We start from the raw sequence: 10,258 nt of genomic DNA, 5'->3' as shown, positions 1-10,258 counted from the left end.
GCACGAACTCTCACTTGACCACGACAAGCCTAATGAGATGGGTGGATGCACACTTTGCTACTCTTGCTTCACTAATGAGGGCTCTCTTTGGGATTCTCAAATCTCAATCACCTCACTAGGACCTTGCTCTTCTTGGCACTCTCAAACATATTTCTCAGCTGTTGGAATGAGCAAAAGTACCCCCACACACGAATGGAGGTGGTATTTATAACATGGGCTAAAAAACGAATCGTTATGTGCCTCTGCGGGGTGACCAGACGCTCCGGTCATGTTGACCGGACGCTCCGGTCAGTACACCCTGAACTCTAGTGGTTAAGTGTTGACTGGACGCTGGCCAGCGTCCGGTCAGCACTAATCGAACATGCCCGGTCACGTTTTCCCCTAACTGGAACCTTACTGATGTCGACCGGACGCTGGACCCCCATCGTCCGGTCACTTGCTGAGCAGCGTCCGGTCAGTAGCCAGAACCTGATCAGCGTCCGATCAGCATTGACCGGATACGTCCGATCAGGATTCTCCCTCTCTGGGACCTTATTGGCGTCGACCGGACGCTGCCCTCAGCGTCCGGTCACTTGACCTCTTAGCGTCCGGTCACTTCCAGATGACTTCACCTTGATCAAATGAACTAACCGGACTCTGATCCAGCGCCCGGTCACATCGAAGCCAGCGTCCGGTCAGTATTTGACCCTCCATTCACTTCCAACTCTCGATCATATGTGAATGAAGTTTGCTCCATTAGATCTAAGGGCTGTTTTGAAGCTACCTAGTGCTAGTTTTAACAAGTGTGCACCACACCTAACTTACTAGACTCACCTAGGTCAAGCTACCTGTCTATACCCCCCTTAATAGTACGGCCAAAGGAAAAACAAAGTCCTAAACTACTCTAAGTGTCTCTTCAACTCCAATCGACACTTAGAACTAGTCCATCCTTAACCTTGTCGTCCATCCTTTGAAAACCGAAACGATTTCCATCGTAGGGGCATGACCACCATGATTGCCCAATCGATCTCCATTACCATGACCTAACTTAATTGCCTCTACAAAACACACGTTAGTCATAGTAATCACGTATTGTCATTAATCACCGAAACCCAACTAGGGGCCTAGATGCTTTCATCCATGTTGGGTTGGCCATTATGAACTTCTCATACTTCTCTGCAATCCTACTAGCAGTTACTAACTTGTTGTCCCTCCTTGGGGCGCATGTGTGCAAATAATTTAGACTAGACACCTGCCAGCTGTCTGTCCTTGAATTGGTTGACAACAAACATCTCTAGGTACATGTGGCCCAATCACATAGAACTAACATCCTGTGTGACTCATTCCTCCTAAACTTGATCACCCTCCTCTCTAGCAAACTTTGCCTGATAACTGCTTTCTTGAACTGCTTTTTCCTAGTGAACTTCATGAAAATCACAAACCTAGGACTAGGTACATTCTTTTTGAACCTTGGGTAAAAGTTGTTCTTGGTCTCTAAGTGCCCCTCACTTGCTTCCTCCTCTGACTCATCCTCTGCACTGCTGTTAGCATATGGGGTGTCATTTGCATCATCATTAAGCTCAAACGTGGTTGGCCCAGAAATTGGCCTATCCAAGATGACATCATCCAGATTTGCTACTTGTCCACTATTCATGCTCTTCTTGAACTTCTTTTGAATCTGTACAACTTCTTCATCTTCCTCAGATGAATTGTCATCTCCAGGCAAAAACTCACTATCACTATTGTCCTCTAAATTGTCTTTGTCATTCAAAACACTTGAAATATTTTGTTGACTAGCAACTGGCTGACTCCCTTGGTCATCAACCACCTGCTTCCCCTTGTCCATCTTGCTAGGGTTGTACCACTCCCTTACAAATTTGATCTGTTTCTCTACATCTTCCCTACTTTCATGCTTATTATGAGCAACCAAGACATCTTCACCTAGATCTGTCAGTTCCTCATATCCACCTTCAAACTCACTATCATCATGTTCTTCTTGCTTACCTTCAATCTCATCTTCAAAGTTGTTGTCCTCATCATCCTCTTCCTCTTCATCATCAACTGCATGTCCTTCAACATATATCTCTGCTACATCTTCTTCCTAAGTGTTGTTTGCCATTTCAATGCAAGTCTGATCATCCATCAGAACACGTAGGCCATTAGAAAGTTGCCTTCCAGGAATAAGCCAGTGCAACAATGCTCCTTCTTCAACGGTGCAATGATCCTTAAGGGCCCCATAACCTCAGGGAGAGAGACTTTATCACGGTCAATGTATGACACCTCCACGTCTCCTCCCAAGTATACACATTGGTCATGTTCGGCTTACCCCATATTCGGCTTGTTCGACTTATTTTTTCAGCCAGAACAATGTTTTTCTCTCACAATAATTCAGTCAGAACAGTGTTTTTAGCCAGTTTCAGCCAAGATTCAGCCAACTGAATGGGACCATAATTTCCTCTTCTCAAGAATTCTCCTCCATAATGAAACCAAGTAGGAAGAGTATCCAGAGGGTCCATGGCGCATAAAATGTCCTACACTACAAGCAACAGGAACCAAAAAACTCTTTCAGACTACCACTCTAAATGGACAACATGTAGCCTAGTTACAATGGAAGTACACTGTACATTGCTGATCACAAAATATCACACAAAATCACAAAAATCTAAATATCAATTAGAGGTGAAAGGATCAAGATGCCCAAGAGAGGGGTGAATTGGGCTAATTCTAAATTTCATTGCAATAATTAAGCCCTATGGTTAGCCCAACTTCACCCCTTGTGCCTAAAAAGTGTTTCTAATGTTCAACCGCACAAAAAGACTTGCAACCTAAGTTTCAATCCTACTCTAGCATGGCAATTCTATGAATGTAAAGATAAGAATTGAATTACTCAAAGTAAAGAGAGAAGGAGAAACACGGCGATGTTTTGTCGAGGTATCGGAGAATCACCACTCCCCACTAGTCCTCGTTGGAGCACCGGCACAAGGGTGTAGCTCCCCCTTGATCTGCGCAAGGATCAAGTGCTCTCTACGGGTTGATTCTTTGACACTCCATCATGGTGAATCACCCACAACCGCTCACAACTTGAGTTGGGTCATCCACAAGCTCCGCCGGATGATCACCAAGCTCTTAATCACCACCAAGCCGTCTAGGTGATGACGATCACCAAGAGTAACAAGCATGAACTCTCACTTGACCACGACAAGCCTAATGAGAAGGGTGGATGCACACTTTGCTACTCTTGCTTTTGTTTCTCGTTATGGGTTATATGAGTACACAGTAATGTCTTTTGGGTTAACCAATGCTCCAGCATACTTTATGTATCTTATGAACAAGGTCTTCATGGAGTACTAGGACAAGTTTGTTGTGGTGTTTATTGATGACATTTTGGTATTCTCTAGAAGTGAGGAAGAGCACGAAGAACATTTAAGATTGGTATTGCAGAGGCTGAGAGAGAATCAACTATATGCAAAGCTTAGCAAATGTGAGTTTTGGTTGAAGGAGGTCTCCTTTTTGGGTCATGTCATCTCAGAAGGAGGAGTGTCAGTGGATCCAGGTAAAGTGAAGGATGTTCTAGAATGGGAAGCGCCTCAAAATGTTAGTGAAATTAGAAGCTTCTTGGGAATGGCTGGATATTATCGATGTTTCATTGAAGGGTTCTCGAAGATAGCAAGACCTATGACCAAGTTGTTGGAGAAAGGATCAAGGTTTGTGTGGACAGCAGAATGTCAGGCTAGTTTTGATGAACTAAAGAAGAGATTAACTTCTACTCCAGTCTTAATCATGCCAGATGTTTAGAAAAGTTTCTCTGTTTATTGTGATGCTTCACGACAAGGTCTAGGTTGTGTTCTGATGCAAGAAGGTCATGTAGTAGCTTATGCCTCGAGATAGCTTAGAAAGCATGAAGTGAATTATCCAACTTATGATTTAGAGTTAGCGGCAGTAGTTCATGCTCTAAAGATCTAGAGACATTATTTGATTGGGAAGAAGGCTAAAATCTACACAGATCATAAGAGCTTAAAGTATATTTTCTCTCAGCAAGACTTGAATCTTTAGCAACATAGATGGTTAGAACTAATAAAAGATTATGACTTGAATATCAACTATTATCCAGGCAAAGCCAATGTGGTTGCAGATGCATTGAGTCAGAAGAGCTATTGCAATGTGTTGGAGCTACAGGAACAATGACCTAAGTTGTATGAGGAGTTTGCTAAACTCAACTTGGGCTTTGTATCCAACACTAAAGCCGTTGTCATGGAAGTAGAGTCTACATTAGAACAAGATATCCGCAAGGGTCAGTTGATAGATGAGAAGATCATAGAGATCAAGGGATTGATTAAAGAAGACAAAGCCCTAGGATTCACAGAAGATGAACAAGGTGTGTTATGGTTTAAAGGAAGGATTTGTGTCCCCGACATAAAGTCAATTAAGGAGTTAATTCTGAGGGAAGCACATGATTCAGCATACTCTCTACACCCTGGTAGTACAAAGATGTATAATGATCTCAAGCAACAATTTTGGTGGTACGACATGAAATGAGAGGTAGCGGAGTATGTGCCATTATGTGATACTTATCAATGAATCAAGGCTGAACATCAAAGACCTGTAGGTTTGCTACAACCACTAAAAGTTTCAGAGTGGAAATGGGAAGAAATAAGTATGGATTTTATAGTTGGCTTACCTCGGACACAGTCGGGTTATGATTCTATATGGGTAATAGTGGATAGGTTGACAAAGGTGGCTCATTTCATCCTAGTCAAGGAGTCATATCGAGGAGCTCAACTTGCAGAGTTGTATATGTAGCGGATTGTGTGTTTGCATGGCGTGCCCAAGATCATAGTGTCAGATAGAGGTACACAGTTCATGTCACAGTTTTGGAAACGACTGCATGAATCAATGGACACTCGATTGAATTTTAGTTCAGCATATCATCCATAGACGGATGGTCAGATAGAGAGAGTCAATCAAATTCTAGAGGATATGTTGAGAGCTTGTGCCTTACAGAATAGCAAAAGTTGGGATAAACATCTACCTTATGCAGAATTCTCCTACAATAATAGTTATCAAGCAAGTCTTAAGATGGCACCATTTGAAGCCTTATATGGGAAAAAGTGCAGAACTCCTTTGTTTTGGAACCAAGTCGGGGAAAGAAAGGTATTTGGTCTAGATGTTATAAAAGAAGCCAAGGAACAAGTAAAAGAAATCCAAAACAATTTAAAGATAGCTTAGCCTAGACAGAAAAGTTATGCAGATAAAAGACAACGAGAGTTGACTTTTGAAGTGGGAGATTTTGTATATCTTAAGGTGTCACCGTTTAGAGGTCTCAAATGATTCAATGTTAGAGGAAAGCTTGCACCAAGGTATATCAGTCCGTTCAATGTGATTGATAGGAAAGGAGTGGTAGCCTATCAGCTAGAACTGCCTTCACAACTTTTAGGGATACATGATGTGTTCCATGTATCACAATTAAAGAAGTGCTTAAGAGCCCCTAAAGAATAGTTGCCTCTTGATGAACTAAATATAAGAGATGATTTGTCTTTCTCAGAGCCTATTAGAATTCTGGAAACCTCAGAAAGAGTTACTCGGAACAAAAGAGTCAAAATGTGCAAAGTTCAGTGGAAGCATTATTCAGCGGAAGAAGCCACTTGGGAAAGAGAGGATGATTTGAAGACAGAGTTCCCTCATCTCTTTGACAACCTTTCTAAATCCTGAACTTTTTTAACTTTCGCAAGTTTCTAAATTTTGATAGAACTAAGGTAGAGATATGACCAAATTTGTAGTTGGGGGAAAAACTATTTACAATTAAAACTTAATTCAACATAGGCTTTAATTGTTTTGTTGCATTCATCCTATTTGCATCTTGGTTTTATGATGTGATAACTTTCAAAACACGTTTAGGAGTTGTTTTGAGTCTCCCAGGAGTTTTTCTCGCTTTTTCGGGAATTAAATTCCTTTTTCCCATAGCTTAATCTTTTTTATTTGAAACCTTCCAATAACCTTTTCATGAGCTCAAAACTCCATATTTTGATCCATCATGTTCATATCTACCTTCAAAAAATTTCTCAGAATTTTCTCTAATTTCTATGATTTTTTGTGGCTCAAATATGATTTCAGGAATTTCCTAGAATTATTTTTAAACAAGAAATAAATCTCGAAATTAAGAAATTCTGAAACTTTTCCAAACCCTAGGACTATATATATGCCGGTGTTCCCCTCGACGCAAGGGTTCCAGAAGTATAACCCGTTTCCGCAGCCGCCACCCGTAGCCTCCTAGATCGGATGCTGAAGTTCAGAAGACGCTAGGTTTCCGGCGAGCTTTTCCGGGAAAACCATCGTGTTTCGGCGACAACCATCACCACTCAGAGGTAGATCTCTTAGTTCTATACGCCGTGGTATATCTTTTTGCACGAATCCATCACCGTTTGACCTGTTCCCATCTCATTTACCTTTTCTGGCAAGCAAACTCCATTGCCAGGGCCCTCGTTTCTTCTCTGCTCCTTGCTGCTGGCCACCGGCGCCGCTCTCTGGCCGGCCGCGACCCTTCCCGGTCAGCCCTGCCTCCTCCCCAGCCAGCCGCCCAGCCCCTCTGCTGGCCCTACGCCCTGCCCTTGACTTTTCTGCTGGCCTCCCAGCCGGCCAGCACTGTAGCACGCGAACAGCTACGGTACCCGACCAGGGAAGAAGAAGGACATGATTATAAATAAATATTCTGGTTTCGCGGATTAGTCCCTGATTTCTCCTCAGATTAGTCCCTAGTCTTCGGGAGGCCGTAACTTCTTCGTTTCAACTCTGTTTTTCGCGTTCTTTTTATCCGCACGATCGTAGCAACAAGTACTACTGTTTAGTATAGGTTTTATAAACTTTTAATGTGCTATAGTGTACTGTTATTTAATTGTTTTATGGGCCCATGCTTATTGTTTGTGCGCAGAAGGTGCCGACACCGTGAACTTCTAGGACCAGGAATTTGACATCTCTTATCTGAACCAGTTCGAAGGCAAGTGTCCTTGACCATCTTGCTCCTATATTTGTTTTACTTTGAGTTAGAGTAGTTAGACCATTAGTTGCATGCTGACTTATAATTTGAATTCTATGTTAGGGTTTACTAGAACTTGATGTTATCATCCTTGTAACCTGGGTTGGTTGGGTAGCTGTCTTGCTTAGCTTGCAGTCTCGGGTTGGAAAGGTTATCATTTAATATTGATTAATGATTTATGCAACTTGGGTTGGTAATGTTTATAGCAACATGGTGAATAGGAATCCAGCAGGATGGTTGGTTTTGGTGGAGGTGTGTGCTAGAGTTTGGGTAAATGTTTTCTGGTGGATTGTTGGAATTGGTGGAATGGATTGTGCTCGTTCCTACTTGGATTCTAAGGACCGGTTCATGGACAAGTAACTCAGCTTAATAGTGCAACCTCGAGGGCTATGTGGCTCTGGCCCTAGCCAAGTAATTAGTTTTCTCCAAGTTATGCTACATCAGGTCGGTTTGTGTGGCACAAGAGGGGCTTCTGCAGTGGTGTTGGTACCCACTGTTAGCGGTTAGAAACCTTAGTGAAGGTATAAAACAGACTTGGATGGACTTTGTAAAGGCCTTGTAGTGTGACCCCACTGAGCACCTAGGTAGTGTGAAGCGTGATGGGGAAACATGACTCGTGGTGAAAGTGTGCAACCTCTGTAGAGTGTAAAATTGATATATCAGCCGTGCTCACGATCAAGAGCGACCTGGACTTCTTCTTGATTAGATGGCTCTGGTTTAGTTGGGAGGCTTGGATGGAATCCAAGTGTTGGTTTGCTTGGATGGAATCTAGGTGTGGTGCTCGGATGTGATTCGAGTGTTGGTTACAGTGGTTCTTCGAGGTGAAGGAAGATCTCACCTAGTTAAATAGGTGCTTAAGGTTTAAGGTAATAGGTGTGTTGCTTAAGTGTTGGTCTTAACCTTCGTAAACCTATCCTTGTTATAAGCCTCATATAATATTTTCCCACACTTGCAGAGTACATTTCAATGTACTCACCCTTCCTCTTTGTCCCCCTGCTACCCCACCTAGGCGCTAGAGACGGCGAAGAGGAGTACATTGAAGACGGTGCCTTCGACCCCGATGATGTGTACTAGGCTGGTGTTGCCCCCAGTCGACATTCCTGTGAAGATGGAGTCCTTTCCACTAGAGTTTGAATAAAGTTTATGTAATTTTCTTTTAGACCCACAGGTCATTTTGTAATGAAGTTTAACGTTTAAGTTTTGAACAATGCAGTGATACTATCATGACGTCATTATATGTATGAATAATTGATCCTAGCATACATATGATGTGCACTCGATTTTATCCTTAAAATTGGGTGTGACAGTGGCGGAGCATCTGACTCATGTTGTATGCAGGGAACTCTATAGTAGCACCACTATACTCTGTCAGCATCTCAGGGGGCCTCACAGTAACTGCCCTATGTATCAAAAAAGTAATCTAATGGGCATAGGGCAACTGTCGGTGACGTCTGAACCCCTCTGCAATAGTATCCTCCATCTCTGATAGAAGGAGATCCCAAATATCAAATATAGTTTGCTGCATCAGAGAGTTCAAAAGCCATAGCTGAATGCGAGTCAATCCCTCATGATATCCCATCCTCGGAAGTAGTGTCCTCCTCATGATAGCATCAAGCACTCTAGCTATAGGAGTGAGATCACTAGGAGTCCTGCTCGACCCCTCGCCGAAAGGCTCTGTAAAGCAATGGCGGACTAGATCTGTAGGGGGTACAAGACCACGTGAGGGCGTCTAGGAGGCACTGTCTGTCCATAGCACACCTCATGTAGCTAGATGGGCTGCTCCTGAAGCTTGAGTATCTCTCTGACTCTAAAGCTCATCAGCCTATAGTCTCTGCCTCTAAAAGCAAAATGTATAAATCTGTGCTGTAGGTCAATCCAAAGTGTAGCATAGAACTCATGGATCCAAGATAGAACATATAAGCCTATCCATCTGAGTAAGTCTGTTAGTCCTAGCAAGTAGGATAGGTAAAGGTGAATATGCTCTCCGGCTGCTGCTACAATGGACTCAATGTTGCACACCCTCTGTGATCTGAATACAGCCCCACTGTTAAGATATGCATGATAAAAATCCTCCTACAGTGGTGTGTAGAAGCCCTCTGATGCACGCTCATCCCGCCTCAGCGAAAACCACTCCTCAAACTGAACAAACTTGAGCTGCTGCACCTGCTTGGTTGTGGTGGCCCTCAAATCTAAGTGGGTCACTGGAGGCAGACCCTGTGGTCTAGGTGGTGGACGAGAACCCCTCCGCTGTGTCTCTACCCTTGGTGTCACCTAGGTACAGGTACGATCAGAGCAGCAAAGCTATGGTGCCGACTCTGTCTCCTCTGCCTGCTCTCCCTCCTAAGGCTGCTCTGTCTACTATGCCTGCTGCTATGACTCCCCCTGAGGCTGACTCTCATCAATAGCGACACGCCATCCTCCAACCATGGCTATCCCAGCTAGACCACCATGACGATGCTCAACCTCCTGGACAGTGGCCCTCTGAGCCTGAGAAAGCTGCTCTACAATCACTACACCACTTCTAGCACCTCCTACCTCTACACGCTCTGTGGCAACTACAACTGCGGCTGCTCTAGCTATATCAGCATCTGGATACTTGCGCTTCTTCGTTGCCTTGCCTTTTGCAACAGTAGGCAAGCGAGGCGGACGCCTCGGATCCTCATCACCTGGACCACCACCGGCACTCTTGACATGGGCCATCTGAAATGAACTGCTGCCTCTAACAAAGATCAACTGCCAACTATCACTTCCGAGGCTTGGCCTCGATCCGTACTCACGAGCTTGGCCCCGAGTTGACTGACAACTGCCATGATGACCTCAGAAACACCGACTCACTGCACGTTAGAATAGATCAGATATATGAATAGTTACAATATATCTAGAGATATGAAACCCTAAGAAGCAAGCAATAGATACGAAATTGGAAACGAGGGCTTGCTACCTGACGAACCAGCGAATCGACGAGAAGAGGAATGAATCGGGGAACCACCGGATCAACACTTGTGAAGCTAGGGTTAGGGTTCATTGGTCAACGTGGATCAACAGCAGGGAAGATGCAATGTAGGCACTGGAGGCGCTGGTGAAGGAAGCAGGGGCTCTGGTGAGGATCAGTCGGTGGTGCTAAGGCACGGGCTCACGATGAATGCGGGCAAGACAGCATGACAAGGTTGGCGTAGCATGGTGGCGCTATTGCGGGAGCGGCGTAGGCATGAGTGGAGCTGAGGCGTGGGCACGGATGGCACAGCACGG

The 10,258-nt window shown here is 44.1% G+C and overlaps 1 protein-coding gene across 1 annotated transcript; it reads right to left on the bottom strand.

The window, feature by feature from the left end:
* Positions 1-1,273: 1,273 nt before the first annotated feature.
* On the bottom strand, positions 1,274-9,709 carry LOC136454950 (uncharacterized). The gene is made up of 2 exons (XM_066455181.1): positions 9,473-9,709; positions 1,274-2,080 (listed from the first exon to the last, which is right to left on the bottom strand). The coding sequence occupies exons 1-2, from the start codon at positions 9,707-9,709 to the stop codon at positions 1,274-1,276; spliced, it is 1,044 nt and encodes a 347-aa protein (XP_066311278.1).
* Positions 9,710-10,258: the final 549 nt, after the last annotated feature.

This window comes from Miscanthus floridulus, chromosome 5 (genome assembly GCF_019320115.1).
Source record: "Miscanthus floridulus cultivar M001 chromosome 5, ASM1932011v1, whole genome shotgun sequence".
Classification (NCBI taxonomy): domain Eukaryota; kingdom Viridiplantae; phylum Streptophyta; class Magnoliopsida; order Poales; family Poaceae; genus Miscanthus; species Miscanthus floridulus.
This window is presented reverse-complemented; position numbering and strand designations above follow the sequence as displayed.

Coding starts and splice junctions, on each gene's coding strand:
- LOC136454950 (XM_066455181.1), bottom strand. CDS start 9,709: ATGGCCCATGTCAAGAGTGCCGGTGGTGGTCCAGGTGATGAGGATCCG. Junction 2,081..9,472: donor AGAGGGCCACTGTCCAGGAG/GTTGAGCATCGT, acceptor AACAACACTTAG/GAAGAAGATGTAGCAGAGAT.